This window comes from Notolepis coatsorum, assembly GCF_963971535.1.
Source record: "Notolepis coatsorum genome assembly, chromosome: 17".
In the NCBI taxonomy this organism is placed as follows: Eukaryota; Metazoa; Chordata; class Actinopteri; order Aulopiformes; family Paralepididae; genus Notolepis; species Notolepis coatsorum.
The window spans coordinates 19,696,087-19,718,085 of record NC_140181.1 but is presented as its reverse complement, the minus strand read 5'-3'; the positions used below and the strand labels follow the sequence as shown (position 1 = coordinate 19,718,085).

Below are 21,999 nucleotides of genomic sequence, written 5' to 3'. Positions count from 1 at the left end.
CCTCGTCCCTTCCCTCAGAATCTGTTGCCTGCAGCGACGCCGCAAGACGCACAGCAGTGGCTCCACAGAAACCGCTTCTCACCCTACTGCCGACTCTTCACCAACTTCTCCGGTAAGCAGGGCTCGCACAGGTCCTTGAAGTGCTTAAAGTGCTTGATTTTTTACCCAAAAAAGTGGAGGCCTGGAATTCCTTGAAAATAGCAAATTTTTTAACAAGGTGCTTAAAATTCAAATTCAAATCAACCATTCACATTGAATGTTTTGTTCATCCATGATACAATTGTTCTGAATCAAAACAATTGTTCTGAATCAAATATATATATTTTTTTTATCAAATCAAATCAAATGTATTTGTAAGGCCCAAGGCCAGATTAAGACTTCAGAGGCCCTGGGCCAGATTCTTGTGGAGGCCCCCCCACACACACATACACGTGCACGCACGCACAGTGGCGTTTTTATATGTCACTTTAAAAAATATATAGAATATTTAGAAGTGGTGGGCTCTGAGGGCCAAGCTAAAAGGACTTTGATCACCCCTGCCCACTTTGACAACCTAGGATGGCTTAGAGTAGACGACAGAGTACAGCAACTTGCAATGGGCCTGGTCTACAAGATACACTACACAACCAAGGTACCCATGTACATGTCAAAATACTTCCCAAAGGTCAGTGAATACCACGATCACAACACCAGAGGGAGCTCCACAAATCATGTTAAACCCAGATTCGGCTCAAACAAGGGACTAAACACGTTTCGCAATTATGCCACATCAATGTGGAACGCCCTACCCAAAGCTGTAAAGAAATGTGAATCACTACCCACTTTCAAAAACACTCTCAAAGAACACCTACGGGAGACTGCAATTCGAAACTGGCCCCTGTAAATGTCCTAACACAACCCCCTCCAATGTACAGTAAATGACCAAGTATGGTTTTGTCAATATTCCAATGTACAGTTTTCCTTGTACAGTTGTACAGTGTCCCCCACCCACCCACCCTCCTACCCAACCCCCCTCCCCCCACCCAACCACCTCCAATGTACAGTCCCCCCCACCCCCCAACCCACCCCACCTACCCAACCTCCTCCAATGTACAGTTTCTACGTCAAATGTATACTCTCTTTTCTGGACTCTTTTCGTATCACAAACAGTACTGTATTTGCAAATCTGGTATGTCATAAATGTATAGATGTAGCAGTACTGTCTATCTGTATGTCATGTATGTCATATATGTTATGATGAATTGAAAATGGGGACCCTGATGTAAACAAGACGAAAGTCTTTCTCTGGTCTGCATCCCCTTAACAATTATTGAGCTGTACTGTACTGTACCCATTCTGCAATCTGTTAATAAAGTTTTCAATCAATCAATCAAGAAGAGAAAAGAAACGCATCATGTTTAGATGGGGGATGGCGCCATCCTCAGGAAAAACATGCACAAACTTTGGAGACAAGAATATAATAGTAAGCTTACTTTTACGTGAATGTCAATTTAAATTATAATTAGGGAAGGGAGGGAGTTGAAATGTGTTTTTGTCCTGTGTTACTGTCTGTGAATTAATGACATTTTTATTTAAAGGTGACGTGTACTATAAATGTCATTTTTCAGTCTCTAGCATTGTATTATAGTAATAGGAGTTCGTATCAATGTGTTTTAGTGTCTAAATACCATATTGGCGGATTGCTCTGATTCAGCTCAGCCCCTTTCCTCCTCCAGTAAATCAGGCCATTTTGATTTGAACGTCTGAGTCACGTCATTCGGACGCTGGGTAGCGCACAGTGATGCGATTGGCTCTGTGGTTGGAGCTAATGCCCGCCTACTTCCTCATACTGCAGGCAGATTGAAACCCAACACCTCTGCATACTCTGGAGAGAGAGAGAGATAGAGAGGGAGAGAGAGGGAGAGACAGAGGCGGCGGTTACACCTTTCGTATCATTTTCGTATTGTTGTCATATGCGTTTCGCCGCGACGTCCTGCGCCTCGAGTCACACTTTCGTTTTTTTTCGTTTTTGTCACCCGAGCACACTGATGTAGTACACTGCCAAAGCAGTAGGTGGCAGTAGGTGGCAAACATGAAGGCAATTTCAACCAATCAGAACTTTAATGTGCCTACAAAGCAAATGTCAACAAGGCGGCCACCATCTTTTGCCTAGTTACCCAATGCAGCAATTCTTTTTCAGCAAAGCCTAATAAAAGTGCAATAAACAAACGGATACATTCACTGTGTGTTCTGCCTGTCATTTGTTGATGAAACAAAACTAACATCAACACAAGTGACCACCAAGCGCGGATAGTTTAGTCTAAAAAAAGATCGGTAGCATTGTTAGCTGCATGCTAACGTCAATGGAGTATGCCATTATAACAATATAGCATTGTGGCTAGAAGCTAACGTTAGCTCACGCTACTTAGCCAGCACCAAACTGATGATATCGCGAGCTATCAGTAGTTAGATAACATTAGAGACAACGCTGTGTGTATTAAACAAAGGTGAATAGATGACTGGGCCATTTTGTTTAATGCTTGTTAAGTTGAAAGAGGAGCTCTGAGCTAACAGGGTCTGAATCCTGATAGCTCACGTTAGCCAGCTGCTCATGCAATCGGTAATGCTAGCAGAATGAATGGATGTAAACTTTATTTAACATATTGCATATGGGTACAAGACAATACGGCTCAATACAAACAATTGTTAAGGGAATGCAGACTGTTGTAGCTTGGACTGGGGTCCTTATAACAATAACTTGACAACACATGGTAGCTGAAGCTATTTGGGACACGGAGCTATGTCCCAAACACAAACACACACACACACACTGTTGTCACCGGAAGGGCACGCAGATGGTATCTACTGCGCATGGGCGTTTTCGCAACAACAGCTCTGTGCAGACTACACGCTGTTGTCGGCGCGTTTTTAGCGTATCTCCAAAACGCAAACACAATTCCACAAAAAAACGCCAAAAAAACGCATTTCTGTGTAATAGGGACATGAAACGTATTCAAAAACGTATAAAAAAACGCCAGGAATACACTAGTCTAACCATGGCCAGAGAGAGAGAGAGAGAGAGGGAGACAGAGGGAGGGAGCACTTTGGGGGGTGGGGGGGGGGGGGGGGGGGGGGGACCTGCGCGCCACACGGGAGGTGGGACCCTCTCGAAAACGGGGGGGGGGGGCCTCCCTTCCTCCCCTCTCCCGTGTGGCGCGGCAGGTCCCCCCCCCCCAAGTGCTCTCTCTCTCTGTCTCCCTCTCTCTCTCTCTCTCTCTCTCTGTCTCTCCCTCTCTCTCCCTCTCTCTCTCCCTCTCTATCTTTCTCTCTCTCTCTCCCTCCAGAGTATGCAGAGGTGTCGGGTTTCAATCTGCCCCGGCCTGTCTTTTTTTCTCTCTCTCTCTCTCCTCCGCACCCCCCCCCCCCCCTCTCTCTCTCTCTCTCTCTCTCTCTCTCTCCTCTCTCTATCTCTCTCTGTCTACCTCTCTCTGTCTACCTCTCTCTCTGTCTATTCATTCATTTTCATTCATTCATACCAGTTGCAGACTGTGTGGACTGACTGTCACTCAAAGTGCTTATGGGCGGAGCCAGGCCATAACAGCCTGAAATCTTGGAGCTGAAAAATGATGGTTTTGAGTACTTGATTAGAAATATAAAACAATGCATTTTTTTGAAAAAAACCTTACAGATGTCTTCAATAGACTAACAGGAATTGTGTAAAGTTGCCCAAATAGTGCTAGGAATAGCAGTACATAGCCCCTTTAACAGATTGCAGAATGGGTACAAATAATACAGTACAGTTCATAGGAACGAGGGGCCTCCAAAAAAAGAAAAAGAAAAGTTTAAAAAATAATAATAATAATTTGGGGCCTCTTGTGACGAGGGGCCTCCAAAAGGCCTCTAGTGATGAGGGGCCTCCAAAAAAATAAATAAAATAAAATAAAATAAATGTTGGGGCCTCTAGTGACGAGGGGCCTTTTTTGGAGGCCCCTCGTCACTAGAGGCCCACGGGCCGCGGCCCCGGACAGCCCGGTCGTTAATCCGGCCCTGGTAAGGCCCGACAACACACGTTAATGTCCCCATGGGCCGGACACGTCTTCTTTAACACTTTCAGTGCCCATGACGTCATATGCCGTTTTATCAGCCCAATGCCTGAATGCCCACAATGTGTATTAGCGTTTTATTAGCGATCTGATTTCATATTTCATCAACCGAGTCTCCCGTTGGTACAGCAGCTCCTCCAGCAGCTCAGAATGGAAAAAAGCGCCCCCTATCGTCTATCCCTGAGTAACTGCACATCAGTCGCTTAGACTGACCTGGGAACAGTCGATATGTAGAGGCGGAGCCAGCTGGCTCCTTGAGCTGGCAAGCTGTCTGCTCAACATGGAAGTCATCGCGGGACGGGAATCAGCCTGGAATATATATTCACAGAAGCCAATCGATAGTAGACAGTAGTGATCGATTTTTGGAATGACGATCAGGAATTGGAATGATCTTTTTGGAGAACATCTGATCTGAGGTAAGGAATCTATTTTACCAGTCTTGGGATAATCAGAGTTGTAGTTTCAAGTTCAAGTTTCTTTAATAGTTGTACAGAAGTACAGAATACTTTTATACAAAATGCTTCTTACTGTTACGCTCCAGAGACTGTGCAAGACAAGATAAGTATGAAATAAAATAACATAGTATAGCATGTAAATTAGAAGTAAAAAAATTAGGTCACAGTGTTCAGTATAGACATATGTACAATGTTCGATGCAGAATAGACGTAACCGAGTTACCATATATTATACAATATACTATGCAGTGTACTAATATACAATAAGGCTGAGCCCGAATGTTCGAACGTTCGAACGTTCGTTCGTTACGTTGACATTCGGACTTTAATTAATAGGTTCGAACGTTCGGTGAAAAAAAAAAAAAAGCAGGCGCGCGACGTTGAGGCGATGTGAAGCGGCGCGTCCCCCGAGTGCGCTCGGCTCAACCAGTGTGGTCTCTGCCGGGCTGTAGCTGGATACTATTGTCTCAACCAATGCAATAGAACCATTTTGATTGACAGGCGATTCTGCCAATTACGTCACACCGCTTGCACCCGCCTCTGCTGTTACCACCAATCGGCAAGCGTTTATATATTTTTTTTACTTCCGGCAATACATTTATCTGCTTGCGAGACCGAGAAGCACAACAGAGTGTGAACAGACTCCGTAGCTCCCCGCTGAGGAAGGATCATTAATAAATGAATGAATGAATGAAGCGCGAGCTTCATGGCGGGAGGTGGTTGCGTTGTAAACAACTCTGGCCGAGGGCGGACGGGCGGCAGGCGTGTTGGGAGCCCGGCGGCACCCCGCCGGTGTCTCTCTGTCGTCCCCCGTTCCTAGGTAGACGGTGGAAGGAGCTGAGGCGCGCGCCTCTCTCCTTCCCGTCGACCAAGAGTGAATACCTGTTATTGAATGTGTAACACTAACTATATAACGCTAATGCCACAAAACGAATGCATTTGTTTATCTAGCCTCTTACGTGACTGCGGTGTGCAAGGGCTATTGTTTATCATAAGTAGGAACTTTATGCAGTACTCAGTAGCTTGTTTATTTTCTTCTGAGTGCTTTGTTTAATTACATGTTTACATGAACAGCCACCACTGTAAACAACATGTTTTTTCACCAATAGATTATGCAATGCCGCCCTCCGTAGGATCTATAATAATTAAAAAAAAAAAAATTATATAAATTTTTTTTTTTATAAAATTATTTTTTTATTCAAAAATTTACAAAAAACTAACGTTCGAACGTTCGTTCGGTAACCCTGGCGAACGTTCGAACCCTAAAAACAGGGTTTGGGCTCAGCCTTAATATACAATACTATATAGTGCAAGGCAGAAATGGGATGAGGTGCAATTTAGGTACAATTTACAGTAGGTGTACGAGTTGTAGTGCAAATCCTTTATCAATAAATATAAAGTGTTTGTGTGATCTAAAGTGTGGAGAGTGGGTGCTGCAGTGTGTTGTTTGTTTAAGTGAGTGTGTGCGTGTGGGTGTGTGTGCTGTGTGCATTTGATGGTTGTTGCATAGTGTTTATTGTTCGTTTAGCAGCCTGATGGCCTGGGGATAGAAGCTTCTTCTGAGTCTTTCTGTGCTCGCCTTAAGACTCCGGTATCGCTTGCCTGACCGCAGCAGTTCAAAGAGGCAGTTGTTCGGGTGGCTGGAGTCCTTGATGATTCTCTTAGCCTTCCCCCTGCACCGCTTGTTGTAAATGTTCTGGAGGGTGGGAAGCCCCCCTCCAATTGTGCGTTCGGCTGAACGTGTCACTCTTTGTAGTCTGCTCCGGTCTTGTGCAGTGCTATTCCCAAACCAGGAGGTGATGTTGCCAGTATTCGCTGAGATCTGAGCGTTTGCCCTATGTGTGTGTGTGTGCGCGATCGCTGTTGAGCGTGCATACGTACACATATACTATCGATAATCTAACGTTTATTTGAAAACTATTCATAAATAGGCAGAAAAATTACAAAGTTTTTGTGTATTCTAGAATATTCCAGTAAACGTCTTTTATCATGGAATCTTTTAATTTTCCTTGAAAACGAGGGCTTTTCAAAATGCTATAAAACGAAAATGAACCGATAAAAAAACAAATCCGCTTCGACAATGTTGACTGGAAAACGAGTCATTGATAAGCGACGGGCAGATTAGACACATAGCCATAATTTAAAACATAGATTAGGCGTTATTAACTCTAACATTGAAGTGGATGGTGGGCATTCAACCGGTAAATCAAGGTTAAGCTTGGGCTCTGAAAGTGTTAAACAAGTCAAGAAGAAACATCACAATAAGTCAAGAACAAAACAAAAACACCATGAAGTCCAAAGAATGTAAAATAAATGCAACACTCCCAGACATACCCCACGCGAAGGTAAGGAAAAACTCACTAAAACCTAGCAATAGGAAAAAATGCACCACAGGCAATGTGGAGGAGAGAAACCTTAGAAGGGCCATTCAAGGGGGGAGCTCCCTTCTTAGATGTCGGTGATGGTAGTGTTGCAGTAAATCAAATCTGACGGGTCGCTGTCTCCTGCGCTCCAACTGCTTTTCCTCATTTGTTCACGTGTGATGCCCTAGCTTGCTCTAGCTGGCAAGCAGGCCAAGAAGCTGCTTAAAAAAACAGCATTTAAAAGTTAATTGTATCCTTCGAGTGACATCCTTGAAAATAAAAAACTTTGATTGACCGAAATTTGCTGATAGTCGACTGGTACTTTTTTTTATCATTCCATTTGGGCTGTGGGGGTGCTTAATGTCTGAAGGAGTCGACTGAAGGCTTCTTGTCCTCTGCGAAAGCATGCAATTGGTCCACTGATGGATACATCTTGATATTTATCTAGTAGTCTAGTGTGTTCATTAGATGGGTGAAATCCTCTTTCAGTGCCTCTGTGCCCGTTTCTTAGGCAGTTAGAGTGCTTTCTCACTCACCATTCCGGTCCGTTCCGGTCCGTACCGTCCTCATTCCGGGTTGGGTGCGAACTTCCCCCCTCCCTCTCCCCCCTCTAGTTTGTGTACACACTTCAGTCTTGGTTCGCTCCGGGTTCTGTTTACGGTTTGCGTTTTGAGCGTGTACGCTTGCCGTAGGCGATGATGTCACACTCGAAAATGTAAACAGGAAGAGTGTTAACACGGCGGCGGAGAATGGATGCTGATATAAAATAAACAAATAACCAATAAATATGAAGTTATATTTGAACTTCTGTTGTCAAGCCTTGTCAATATAACCCACCCCCTTTTCTCACGAATGGATGGTGTTGTAGAGTTCGCTTTTGAGCGTTTCCCAGGGCTAATGCTAAGCTAACGGCTAACGCTAGTTAGCTTAGCCTAGTACTAGTCTAGTATAGCCACTGTAGCACTTATTTTTCAGCAAAGAACGTGCAATAAACAAAACGGATACATTCACTGTGTGTTCTGCCTCTCATTTGTTGATGAAACAAAACTAACATCAACACCTGTCTCAAACCCTGCCCCTTTTCTTGATCCTCCAATCACAGCTGTCGCTTACCTCGGACTTCCTCGTACAAACTTTGTACGAGGTACAAAGTTTGTACGAGGAAGTCCGAGGTAAGCGACAGCTGTGATTGGAGGATCAACAAAAGAAGGCAGGGTTTTGAGACAGGTCCATTGAACACCAAAAGCGGAGTTTAGTCTCATCGGCGCTGATTTTGTTAGCTTACATGCTAAGATGAATGGAATATGCCAGTATAATAGTATAGCATTGTGGCTAGCAGCTAACGTTAGCTCACGTTGGTTAGCCAGCCAGCACCAAACTGATGATATCGGGAGCTATCAGTAGCGATCAGTAGCTAGATAACATTAGAGACACCACTGGTCTATAGAAATAAATGCATTCGAACAAGAAAGTATAGTAGACAGACATAGCAATGGCAAACGCTAAGCTAACGGCTAACGCTAGTTAGCCAGCACCAAACTGATGATATCGGGAGCTATCAGTAGCGATCAGTAGCTAGATAACATTAGAGACACCACTGGTCTATAGAAATAAATGCATTCGAACAAGAAAGTATAGTAGACAGACATAGCAATGGCAAACGCTAAGCTAACGGCTAACGCTAGTTAGCTTAGCCTGTTCAGTAGCTAACATTATCCCATCGCTCGTGGCAATTATATTGCATGTCATTGATCTACTGGTCGACCACGGCCGACTGGTTGGGCACCACTGGTCTAATAGAAATAAATGCAATCACCAGACATCACCACTAGTCCTAGAGACCGGCAGGTTTAAAGCCACCTAGAGGAGGACAGACATCACCACTAGTCCTAGAGACCAGCAGGTTTAATGCCACCTAGAGGACAGACATCACCACTAGTCCTAGAGACCAGCAGGTTTAATGCCACCTAGAGGACAGACATCACCACTAGTCCTAGAGACCGGCAGGTTTAATGCCACCTAGAGGACAGACATCACCACTAGTCCTAGAGACCAGCAGGTTTAATGCCACCTAGAGGAGGACAGACATCACCACTAGTCCTAGAGACCAGCAGGTTTAATGCCACCTAGAGGAGGACAGACATCACCACTAGTCCTAGAGACCAGCAGGTTTAATGCCACCTAGAGGAGGACAGACATCACCACTAGTCCTAGAGACCAGCAGGTTTAATGCCACCTAGAGGAGGACAGACATCACCACTAGTCCTAGAGACCAGCAGGTTTAATGCCACCTAGAGGACAGACATCACCACTAGTCCTAGAGACCAGCAGGTTTAATGCCACCTAGAGGAGGACAGACATCACCACTAGCCCTAGAGACCAGCAGGTTTAATGCCACCTAGAGGACAGACATCACCACTAGCCCTAGAGACCAGCAGGTTTAATGCCACCTAGAGGAGGACAGACATCACCACTAGTCCTATAGACCAGCAGGTTTAATGCCACCTAGAGGAGGACAGACATCACCACTAGTCCTAGAGACCAGCAGGTTTAATGCCACCTAGAGGAGGACAGACATCACCACTAGCCCTAGAGACCAGCTGGTTTAATGCCACCTAGAGGACAGACATCACCACTAGTCCTAGAGACCAGCAGGTTTAATGCCACCTAGAGGAGGACAGACATCACCACTAGTCCTAGAGACCAGCAGGTTTAATGCCACCTAGAGGACAGACATCACCACTAGTCCTAGAGACCAGCAGGTTTAATGTCACCTAGAGGAGGACAGACATCACCACTAGTCCTAGAGACCAGCAGGTTTAATGCCACCTAGAGGAGGACAGACATCACCACTAGTCCTATAGACCAGCAGGTTTAATGCCACCTAGAGGAGGACAGACATCACCACTAGCCCTAGAGACCAGCAGGTTTAATGCCACCTAGAGGAGGACAGACATCACCACTAGTCCTAGAGACCAGTAGGTTTAATGCCACCTAGAGGACAGACATCACCACTAGTCCTAGAGACCAGCAGGTTTAATGCCACCTAGAGGACAGACATCACCACTAGTCCTAGAGACCAGCAGGTTTAATGCCACCTAGAGGACAGACATCACCACTAGTCCTAGAGACCAGCAGGTTTAATGCCACCTAGAGGACAGACATCACCACTAGCCCTAGAGACCAGCAGGTTTAATGCCACCTAGAGGACAGACATCACCACTAGCCCTATAGACCAGCAGGTTTAATGCCACCTAGAGGAGGACAGACATCACCACTAGCCCTAGAGACCAGCAGGTTTAATGCCACCTAGAGGACAGACATCACCACTAGCCCTATAGACCAGCAGGTTTAATGCCACCTAGAGGAGGACAGACATCACCACTAGTCCTAGAGACCAGTAGGTTTAATGCCACCTAGAGGACAGACATCACCACTAGTCCTAGAGACCGGCAGGTCTAATGCCACCTAGAGGAGGACAGACATCACCACTAGTCCTAGAGACCAGCAGGTTTAATGCCACCTAGAGGAGGACAGACATCACCACTAGTCCTAGAGACCAGCAGGTTTAATGCCACCTAGAGGACAGACATCACCACTAGCCCTAGAGACCAGCAGGTTTAATGCCACCTAGAGGAGGACAGACATCACCACTAGCCCTAGAGAACAAAAAAAAAAACTTTCTTGATTCAGAACAATTGTATCATGGATGAACAAAACATTCAATGCGAATGGTTGATTTGAATTTCAGGGACTTTTTGAGCACCTTGTTAAAAAATTGGCTGTTTTCAAGGCATTCCACTCTGTGCATTTGTGCTGGGAAGGGTGCTATAGAAATAAAGCCTTACTTACTTACTCACTTAACCGTCTGTAGTGTGGCGGTGAAAGGGTTAACCTCCCGTAGTGTGGCAGGGAAAGGGTTGACCCTTTGTCGTGTGGCAGTGAAAGGGTTAACCTACCAAATGGTTTTAATAGTTTTTTTTTCTTTTAATTCAGATGTTCATTCATATGCTACACGTCAGTCCAGGGACCTGCATATACCTTATTGTGGTACTTCACGTAGGCAGTTCTCAGTGAGGTATAGAGGGTCCAATCTTTGGAATGCAGCTGATCCTATGCTGAGGAAATCTCCATCTCTGCTTATTTTTTAAGCAAACTACAAAAGAATTCTCATCCAAAAGTAGTAGATAGATAATAGGTCATACATGTAGGTATGCATTTGGTTATGTGGGTGGGTAGGTTTGTAGGCAGGTGGGTGGGTTTTTATATATTATTATGTACACAGTATATGTGTGTATGTATGTTTGTATTAACACAAATCTTTTTAATGTATTCTGGTATTTTATAATATGCATATTTTTGTATTTTTGTATGTTTGATTTTATAAAACGGGGGAAGTTCTTGATAAGCCTCTAGGCTTCTGACTTCTCCTTCACAATCGTTATAACTTATTATGTATTGTTTTTACTTCTGTTTAACTGTGTTAATAAACAAACAAACAAACAAACAAACAATGGTGTTGTCTCCGCTCCCCCTAGGGGCCGACCTGCTGAAGCTCACCAGGGAAGACGTCATTCAGATCTGCGGCCCGGCGGACGGGATCCGGCTCTTTAACGCACTGAAGGGACGGTGAGGTCACCGGTTCACATCGCTCTGCTGTGCCGCCGCGAAAGATGCTGTGTGCAAAAAAAAAACGCATTAGGCTTACAAATGGAGCGTTCTCGCTAATGTGCATCATTTAATTGGGTGCTTGTGGTTCAGAGGTTGAATAATGAATTGTGAAATGTCCTTTTTAATGCATCGCAATGTTTTTCATCTTCTTGTGTATTATTATGTATTACAGGGTGGGACGGCCCAGGCTGACTGTCTATGTGTGTATTACTTTTCATTTAATTATTTTTTAAAGCATCCTCATGGTTTAATGCAGACATATGTTGCAGGGACTATTATAATGATCATATTGGCCATGACTGTATCCATCAAAGGGTTAAATCAAGCATTTTTAAGTGCTTTAGAGGAAATGTCAAAATATTGCGATATATATTGTGTATCGTGATAGAGACGAGAAATATTGTGATATCATTTAGAGGCCGTATCGCCCAGCCCTAGTACGACCCAGGCTGACTGTCTGTGTGTGTGTAACAGGGTGGTACGGCCCAGGCTGACTGTCTGTGTGTGTGTTACAGGGTGGTACGGCCCAGGCTGACTGTCTGTGTGTGTGTTACAGGGTGGTACGGCACAGGCTGACTGTCTGTGTGTGTGTTACAGGGTGGTACGGCCCAGGCTGACTGTCTATGTGTGTGTTACAGGGTGGTACGGCCCCCAGGCTGACTGTCTATGTGTGTGTTACAGGGTGGTATGGCCCAGGCTGACTGTCTATGTGTGTGTTACAGGGTGGTACGGCCCAGGCTGACTGTCTATGTGTGTGTTACAGGGTGGTACGGCCCAGGCTGACTGTCTATGTGTGTGTTACAGGGTGGTATGGCCCAGGCTGACTGTCTATGTGTGTGTTACAGGGTGGTACGGCCCAGGCTGACTGTCTATGTGTGTGTTACAGGGTGGTATGGCCCAGGCTGACTGTCTATGTGTGTGTTACAGGGTGGTATGGCCCAGGCTGACTGTCTATGTGTGTGTTACAGGGTGGTACGGCCCAGGCTGACTGTCTATGTGTGTGTTACAGGGTGGTACGGCCCAGGATGACTGTCTATGTGTGTGTTACAGGGTGGTACGGCCCAGGATGACTGTCTATGTGTGTGTTACAGGGTGGTATGGCCCAGGCTGACTGTCTATGTGTGTGTTACAGGGTGGTACGGCCCAGGATGACTGTCTATGTGTGTGTTACAGGGTGGTACGGCCCCCAGGCTGACTGTCTATGTGTGTGTTACAGGGTGGTATGGCCCAGGCTGACTGTCTATGTGTGTGTAACAGGGTGGTACGGCCCAGGCTGACTGTCTATGTGTGTGTTACAGGGTGGTACGGCCCAGGCTGACTGTCTATGTGTGTGTTACAGGGTGGTACGGCCCAGGCTGACTGTCTATGTGTGTGTTACAGGGTGGTACGGCCCAGGCTGACTGTCTATGTGTGCCAGGAGTCCCAGCAGGCGCGAGAGCAGGAACAGAAGCATGAAAACGGAGATGCTACCAGTAACAACACCTTCTTTGGTCAGTTTGGCAGTCTGCTTGCCTGCAAATCCGCTGCAACATAATGCATACATACACTGAGTAATACAAATTAAATGAAATAAAATGGTGTATTTATTTAGCTGCTTTTATCCAAAGCGCTTTACAATTTTGTTGCTCACATTCACCAATTCACTCACACGCCGATTGGCGTAGCCGACCATGCAAGGTGCCAACCTGCACATCAGGAGCAGTTATGGGTTAAGTGTCTTGCTCTAGGACACATCGACACGCTGCCCGGGAGGAGCGGGAATCGAACCGGGAACCTTCCGACTACCAGACGACTGCGCTACCTCCTGAGCCACTGTCGCCCCATACATACATAATAATACAAAACATTAACAATGCCCAGTCTTTTCATGACAAAAGCAAAGGTTTCTCACTAGGAGTATATGGAACGCCGGTCATTCTGTCCTTCCTTACAATGTAGATTAGATTAGATTCGATACAGGGCGCCCCGGTGGCGCACCACGTAAAATACGCTTGCAGCGTAATCGCAACGTCCTGGGTTAGAATCCGGCCCAGGACATATGTTGCATGTCCTCCCCATCTATCTCCCATTTTATCTCTGTCCTGTCAATAAAGCACTTAACTTAACGTGACCGAAGAGTCGCATGAATTCTGATATGACTGATTTTCACGTTGCAAAAAGGACCGCATATGAAAGTGTCTCAAATCGGAACTGAAAAGAATTGAAGAAATGCTGCCCATTAAAGGGGATTTGTGTCTGAATTCCATTGTCCACGGTCGTAGTTTTCACACACAGACGGTCACACTGGTAGCTCTCGTCTGAAGCCCAGACATGACACGTTCACAACATGTCTTTGAGCGTCACATACAGTTCAGACCTTTGTTTGTCCGAGGGAAGCGACGATTGTGATTGGACAGGATCGAAACCAGAGGGTCACATGATTGGTCTTCTTGTCCCGTCCGCAGTCTATCACGCCATCTACCTGGAGGAGCTGACGGGGTCCGAGCTCACAGAGAAGATCGCGCAGCTGTTCAACATCTCGTCCAGACAGATCAGTCAGATCTTTAAACAGGGTCCTACTGGCATCCATGTGCTCGTTAGTGATGAGGTAAGGATCCATGTGCTCGTTAGTGATGAGCAGTGTTGGGACTAACGCGTTACAAAGTAACGCGTTACAGAAACGAAGTTACTTTTTGCCGCAACTAGTACTCTAACGCATTACTTTTGAAATTCAGTAACGCTACTTACGTTACTGAATGGTTTGTTAGTTCGTTACTGCGTTCTTTTTATGTAGATTCATAGCGAGCGTCCTTATTTCGCCTGCGTTTGTTTTGTTTACTGTAGACTGAAAGGCGCTATATAAAATGAAGTATTATTATTATTATTATTTCTTTCCGTAGCCTCATTCTGGTTTCGCACTTCTGATTGGCCACTGACGTTCTGAAAGAAATAGGCGCTCTCTACAGTAAACAACAAGAGGACGCTCGCTATGAATCTACATAATAAGAACGCAGTAATAATAACAAACTAACAAACCATTTAGCAACTACTTGGAGAGATAATTAATATACAACATGGAAACGAGATAAAGAACATGTTTGAAGGGCTGCTGGAGTCAACTGGACTAACGTTACATCTCGACCACCGCAGACTGGTGACGGTGAGTGCAATGTGTTCACTGAAACTCAAGATCAACGGATTTTGACTGTACGAAATCTGCCAGGGAATCTCATAATACTAATCAAACAATATAAATATAGTCCTTTCATGCACAATTGATATCCTAACTATTCTAACGTTGCAATGCTTTGATAACAACGCTGCAAGATGGTTATGAATGAATTAATGAATGGATGAATGAATGAATGAATGAAAACTTTATTTAACAGATTGCAGAATGGGTACAATACAGTACGGCTCAATACATACAATTGTTAAGGGGATGCAGACCTGAGAAAGACGTTTGTCTTGTTTCCATCAGGGTCCCCCATTTTCAATTCATATAGACATTTATGACATACACAACATACATGACATTTATGGCATAGGGACATATAGGTATTTAGTACTGATACATTTGTGACATAAGCGGTATTCAAATATACAGTACTGTTACCCCTAGATCCTGACAGAGTATATACATATGATGGGGAGGGGACTGTACATTAGGAGGGGGTGGGTGGGTGGGAGAGAAATATACATACAGCGGGGAGGGAATATATAATGAAACGCTCTAGACCACATTGCTTAGCAGAGTTCGGTGATGTGAATGGAAACTGTCAAGTTGATCAACCGATTTTGAGTATATGGGGCATGGGACTTGAGCAATTTTTTTTTTAATTTTTTTTTAAATAACTAAATAGTTACTTTTCACAGTAACTCATTACTTTTGGGTGTAAGTAACTAGTACAGTAACGAAGTTACTTTGAAATGAAGTAACTAGTAAAGTAACTGAGTTACTATTTTTCAGTAACTAGCACAACACTGGTGATGAGTAAGGGTCCATGTGCTCGTTAGTGATGAGGTAAGGATCCATGTGCTCGTTAGTGATGAGTAAGGGTCCATGTGCTCGTTAGTGATGAGGTAAGGGTCCATGTGCTCGTTAGTGATGAGGTAAGGGTCCATGTGCTCGTTAGTGATGAGGTAAGGATCCATGTGCTCGTTAGTGATGAGTAAGGGTCCATGTGCTCGTTAGTGATGAGGTAAGGGTCCATGTGCTCGTTAGTGATGAGGTAAGGGTCCATGTGCTCGTTAGTGATGAGGTAAGGATCCATGTGCTCGTTAGTGATGAGGTAAGGATACATGTGCTCGTTAGTGATGAGGTAAGGATCCATGTGCTCGTTAGTGATGAGGTAAGGGTCCATGTGCTCGTTAGTGATGAGGTAAGGATCCATGTGCTCGTTAGTGATGAGGTAAGGGTCCATGTGCTCGTTAGTGATGAGGTAAGCATCCATGTGCTCGTTAGTGATGAGGTAAGGGTCCATGTGCTCGTTAGTGATGAGGTAAGCATCCATGTGCTTGTTAGTGATGAGGTAAGGATACATGTGCTCGTTAGTGATGAGCTAAGGAGGATTCACGTGCTCGTTAGTGATGAGGTAAGGAGGATTCACATGCTCGTTAGTGATGAGGTATGGATCCATGTGCTTGTTAGTGATGAGGTAAGGGTCCATGTGCTCGTTAGTGATGAGGTAAGGATCCATGTGCTCGTTAGTGATGAGTAAGGGTCCATGTGCTCGTTAGTGATGAGTAAGGGTCCATGTGCTCGTTAGTGATGAGGTAAGGGTCCATGTGCTCGTTAGTGATGAGGTAAGGATCCATGTGCTCGTTAGTGATGAGGTAAGGATACATGTGCTCGTTAGTGATGAGGTAAGGATCCATGTGCTCGTTAGTGATGAGGTAAGGATCCATGTGCTCGTTAGTGATGAGGTAAGGATCCATGTGCTCGTTAGTGATGAGGTAAGGGTCCATGTGCTCGTTAGTGATGAGGTAAGCATCCATGTGCTCGTTAGTGATGAGGTAAGGGTCCATGTGCTCGTTAGTGATGAGGTAAGCATCCATGTGCTTGTTAGTGATGAGGTAAGGATACATGTGCTCGTTAGTGATGAGCTAAGGAGGATTCACGTGCTCGTTAGTAATGAGGTAAGGAGGATTCACATGCTCGTTAGTGATGAGGTATGGATCCATGTGCTCGTTAGTGATGAGGTAAGGATACATGTGCTCGTTAGTGATGAGCTAAGGAGGATTCACGTTCTCGTTAGTGATGAGCTAAGGAGGATTCACATGCTCGTTAGTGATGAGGTAAGGATCCATGTGCTCGTTAGTGATGAGGTAAGGATCCATGTGCTCGTTAGTGATGAGGTAAGGAGGATCCACATGCTCATTAGTGATGAGCTAAGGAGGATTCACATGCTCGTTAGTGATGAGGGACCTTGACCTCTGACCCACACACCTGTTTTTACACCTGTTTTTATACACTGTTTTATACACCTGCTTTTATCTAATCACGCTCCTATTAATATTGATGGATATGATTTAATTGAATTTTATCATGTGCTTATTTCTTAATTCATGATGCAGACATAACGTGTAATAACTGAATGAGAACTGTTAATGTCTGTATACTGTGTGAGCTGCGAGATACCCTGAATTTCCCCAAGGGGATTAATAAAGTATCTATCTATCTATCTATCTATCTATCTATCTATCTATCTATCTATCTATCTATCTATCTATCTATCTATCTATCTATCTATCTATCTATCTATCTATCTATCTATCTATCTATGAGGTAAGGGTCCATGTGCTCGTTAGTGATGAGGTAAGGATCCATGTGCTCGTTAGTGATGAGGTAAGGATCCATGTGCTCGTTAGTGATGAGGTAAGGATCCATGTGCTCGTTAGTGATGAGGTAAGGATCCATGTGCTCGTTAGTGATGAGTTAACCTTCTGTAGTGTGGTAGTGAAAGGGTTAACCTTCTGTAGTGTGGTAGTGAAAGGGTTAACCTTCTGTCATGTGGCAGTGAAAGGGTTAACCATTTGTCATGCTGCATTGAAAGGGTTAACCCTTTGTAGTGTGGCAGTGAAAGGGTTATCTTTCTGTAGTGTTGTAGTCAAGTCAAGTCAATTTTATTTATATAGCACATTTCCAGGCAGCGGCAGCTGGCACCAAAGTGCTTCACAGGCAAGTTGATAAAAATAAAATAATGTGATGCAAGATATAAGATTAAAAACATAATAAAGCAATGAAAGTAATAAAAACTAAATAATATGATGCAAGATATAAGATTAAAAACATAGTAAAGCAATGAAAGTAATAAAAACAGGTAGGACACAGTAAAACAAAGAGGATAGAAGGGCCAGGGGTCTAGTGGTGATTAAGTGGGGGGGAAGGCCAAGGAGAACAGGTAGGTTTTTAAAAGTGATTTAAAAGCCTGCACGGTCTGGGCGGTCCGTACGCTGAGGGGGAGGCTGTTCCACAGTCTAGGCGCTGCGGTGGAGAAAGCTCTGTCTCCCCTAGTCTTGAGCCTAGTTCTAGGCACCACCAGTAGCAGCTGGTCAGCTGATCTGAGGGATCGGTGGGGGGTGTGGCGGTGCAGGAGTTTGGACAGATAGGGAGGGGCCGTGCCATTTAGTGATTTAAAAACATTTAGGGCTAATTTAAAATCCTAATCCTAAAGCGGACAGGCAGCCAGTGGAGCGAGGCCAGAACTGGGCTGATATGTTCATGTTTTTTTGTTTTGGTGAGGAGGCGCGCGGCTGCGTTCTGCACCAGTTGTAGGCGGCGAAGCAAGGATTTGTCGATGCCCGTGTAAAGGGTTGTAGTGAAAAGGTTAACCATTTGGTATAGTGGCAGTGAAGTATCAGTATGGACTGTCTGCCTCTAACGTGGCGTTTCTATCCTCTCAACAGATGATCCAGAACTTCCAGGATGAGGTGTGTTTTGTTTTGGACACAATGAAAGGTACGAGAGCTCGACAGCGACGGGTGACCGAGCAGCAGTTCCTATGTGTCAGAACTGTAGTTCTTATGGGTCAGAACTGTAGTTCTTATGTGTCAGAACTGTAGTTCCTATGTTTCAGAACTGTAGTTCTTATGGGTCAGAACTGTAGTTCTTATGTGTCAGAACTGTAGTTCCTATGTGTCAGAACTGTAGTTCCTATGGGTCAGAACTGTAGTTATGTGTCAGAACTGTAGTTCTTATGGGTCAGAACTGTAGTTTTTATGGGTCAAAACCATAGTTCTTATGTGTCAGAACTGTAGTTCCTGTGTCAGAGCAGAGGGACTGGGAGACCCATGTTACTAACCACACACTCTATATCAGAATGTAGAGCTATTTAACACATAGTTTAACAAAGAAATACCACTTACAGTACCTTTTAATTCTTTCCTTTTCCTAAACCTTTGTTCAACAAAAAGTGGAAAAATAATCAATGTGTTTATTCAAACCAGTATAAATATTGTCAGTATAAAAAAGGGGCTAGAAAATCACTGATAAATTACAAATCATTCATTATCAGATCTCCTCTCCAGGAGAATATCCATCTGAGGATATCCGTGCAAAAAGAGAGGGAGACAGACAGACAGACGGGGAAACCTATTGTCAGACCCATAGCGGGAACCAAGTCTTAAAGGGGGTTGGATTTTCATGGGGGTCTGCACCAACCAGGAGCACTTACTTAAGCTTTAACAAAACAACGGCATAAGTAGGCCTACATTAAACAGGAGAGGTCAGCGCCACCATCAGTGAACTGAAAAGAAAACCACTTACAGCAGCACCCTTATCTCAGAATGTACATTCTCAGAATCAGAATGTATATCCCTGACTGTATTTTATTTTTTATTCTTATTCGTGATTTTAGATTTTTTTACTACCTAAATGTTTACTGTGAGCGATCTGTGGTGCTGTATTTCCCTCGGGATCAATAAAGTACTTCTATTCTATTCTATTATTATTTGTATTACTGAATGAAACTTTAAACAGAGAGGCCTATTGGGATGCTAGATCCTAATGTGAAACACTGTGATTTACCTTACCTTGCTACCTCTCTTCTTTATGCTTGCTTATGCCTGTATTTTTTTTTACTGTTGTGAAGCACTTTGAACTGCAACTTCTGTATGAAAAGTGCTATACAAATAAAGTTATTATTATTATTCTATTCTATTAACCAGCGTGTCCTGTTTCCCCCTCTCTGTCACCAGACGAGGCAAACGACGGCTACCACATCATCTTGAAGTGAAGACCAGGCTGACGGCATAGCCTCCTCTCTCTCTCCCTGTTAGACCCCAGCATCAGCCTCCCTCCGCTCGTCCCGGACCGCGCCAGGGAGAGATGACCTCATCATCCGACGACCCCCCGGCACACCCGACACGCTCTCCAGAGACCGCCTGCCCGGGTCGAAGCGCCTGGTCCTCCCTCCTCTCCTGTACCTTATTGTCTTACTTCGCAAAGGAGCGACTCCGTTTTCCGAGTCGCCGTGTCGGAGCGACGTTCCCCCCCCCCCCCCCGACGTCTCTCTTGAAAGGTCGCGTCTTCTTCTCTCTCTATCTCTCTCCTCTCTTTCTCTCTCTCCTCTCTCTCTTCTCTTTCTCTTTCTCTCTCTCCTCTCTCTCTTCTCTTTCTCTCTTCTCTCTCTCTCTCTCTCTCTCTCTCCTCTGTCTCTTTCTCTCTCTCTCCTCTCTCTCTCTCTCTCTCTCTCTCTCTCTCTCTCGTGTCGCCCGCAGGACGGAGAATGGAAGCACCACAGGTCACCACTGTTTCTTTCTGTCCGTTTGATTATCTGGCGTGCCAAAGCTCTCAGAATCAAGACTTTGCTCATCCCTTATTTTAATATTTTTTTTAATTTGTATTATTATCAGTCTTATGGTGCTTGGAATTTAACCCTCAACCTGCGGTGTAGCATGGATCCCCCCCCCCCCACACACACACCTCCTCCTCCTGCTAGGCTGCCTTACCGGGTCCAACGGAGCCTGAATGGAAACGTTCTTCACAGACTGAACCTCGAGAGGCGGTGTTGCCACGACGACTGGGACATACAAAAGGGACATTTTGCCCCGCTGAAAGCTGAGGGGTGTCACTGTCAACCTCGCTGTCCACCCCGCTCCTGTGTGTAGCTGTGTTTTTCTACACACCAGAGCACCGTGGTATATGTATATAGTCTCTTTTGCCTTGTCTCCACTAGCCAGGGTTCAGCCGTGCGGTGGCCTTGTCTCCACTAGCCAGGGTTGAGCTGTGCTGCACACAGAGACGGACCCCTTTTCACAACCTGGTCAGACTTGAGCCAAAGCCAACTGGGACGCTTTTAACCGTTCCGCAACAGTAAGTTACTTCCGGGGTAGGCCTGATTGGCCCCGACAGGCACGTGACGCGCAACTTTCTCTGCCGCGCGGCACGCTCCGCAGAGCGGAGCGGCAGAGCTTGCGGAATTATGTAACCGTCCTAATCCGCCATGATTTTCATTCGGCGCTTCAGCTCACCTGGCAGAGCAGCGGTCCTGCTATCCTGCGGTCCGTTGTTGACGAGTTCGAATCCCATCAAATTTTTATTTTTTAACGTGATTTTTTTTTTAACGTGTATTCTTTCGCCGGTTAAGGTTAGGCATGGTTAAGGTTAAGGTTAAGGTTAGGCATTGTTTCGGAGTTGGTTAAGGTTAGAACGGTTAAGTTTAGGCGCTGTTAAGGAGCTGGTTAAGGTTAGAGTTTGTCTTAGAGAATGGCAATATTCTTTCTATGGTTAAGGTTAGGCATGGTTAAGGTTAAGGTTAGGCATTGTTTCGGAGTTGGTTAAGGTTAGAGCGGTTAAGTTTAGGCGCTGTTAAGGAGCTGGTTAAGGTTAGAGTTTGTGTTAGAGAATGGCAATAGACAGCCTATTTCCGCGCGACAGCTCTCAGCAGCCTCGTTGCGCGTCCTGAGTTTGCCGCGTCACGTGCCGGTCGGGGCCAATCAGGCCTACCCCGGAAGTAACTTACTGTTGCGGAACAGTAACACGCAGCTGGGACTGTTGTCTCGTCGTCATAGTTAACACATTAACTGCCACGCTTATATCCATCAATGTATGATCACTGCCACCAGTCTAAGCCTATGGAGATGTTTACCTTCTTTGCAGGGCTATAACTTTTTAAGTTGTATTGCTAAATTGACATTACTATGGCCCATTCAACATCGATTATCTATCGTTCAGGATGTAGGAACGTTTTACTTTTTCATTCATAGATTCATACGAAAATACCGTCTTGAATATAAATATGTTTTTATCGTTTTCTGCAGTAATTCCTAGAACGCTAGTTATAGGCATAAACGCATATATAGATTACTGCCGTTTGTTGGCGATACACGCTATCTTAAAAATTTCAACTGTACATGATCCTAAACGTTATGACTTATCATGCGCGGATGAACGGGGGGAGGGGGGGGTCGTTTATAATTCCGTGATCGTCAGTAAATGCTTTATGT

General features: G+C 44.9%; 1 protein-coding gene across 1 annotated transcript in view; it reads left to right on the top strand.

Annotated features, from left to right (window-relative positions):
- Positions 1-19,911, top strand: part of LOC311243960 (transcription factor CP2-like) — a gene marked incomplete at its 5' end in the record, with an annotated part of 21,280 nt that extends 1,369 nt beyond the window's left edge. Inside the window, 6 exons of the mRNA XM_084333367.1 lie at positions 19-112; positions 11,439-11,529; positions 12,952-13,061; positions 14,016-14,158; positions 18,460-18,511; positions 19,750-19,911. Of these exons, the coding sequence (XP_084189493.1) occupies positions 19-112; positions 11,439-11,529; positions 12,952-13,061; positions 14,016-14,158; positions 18,460-18,511; positions 19,750-19,787 (528 nt within the window). The 3' untranslated portion in view covers positions 19,788-19,911. The remainder of the gene's footprint in view (positions 1-18; positions 113-11,438; positions 11,530-12,951; positions 13,062-14,015; positions 14,159-18,459; positions 18,512-19,749) is intronic.
- Positions 19,912-21,999: the final 2,088 nt, after the last annotated feature.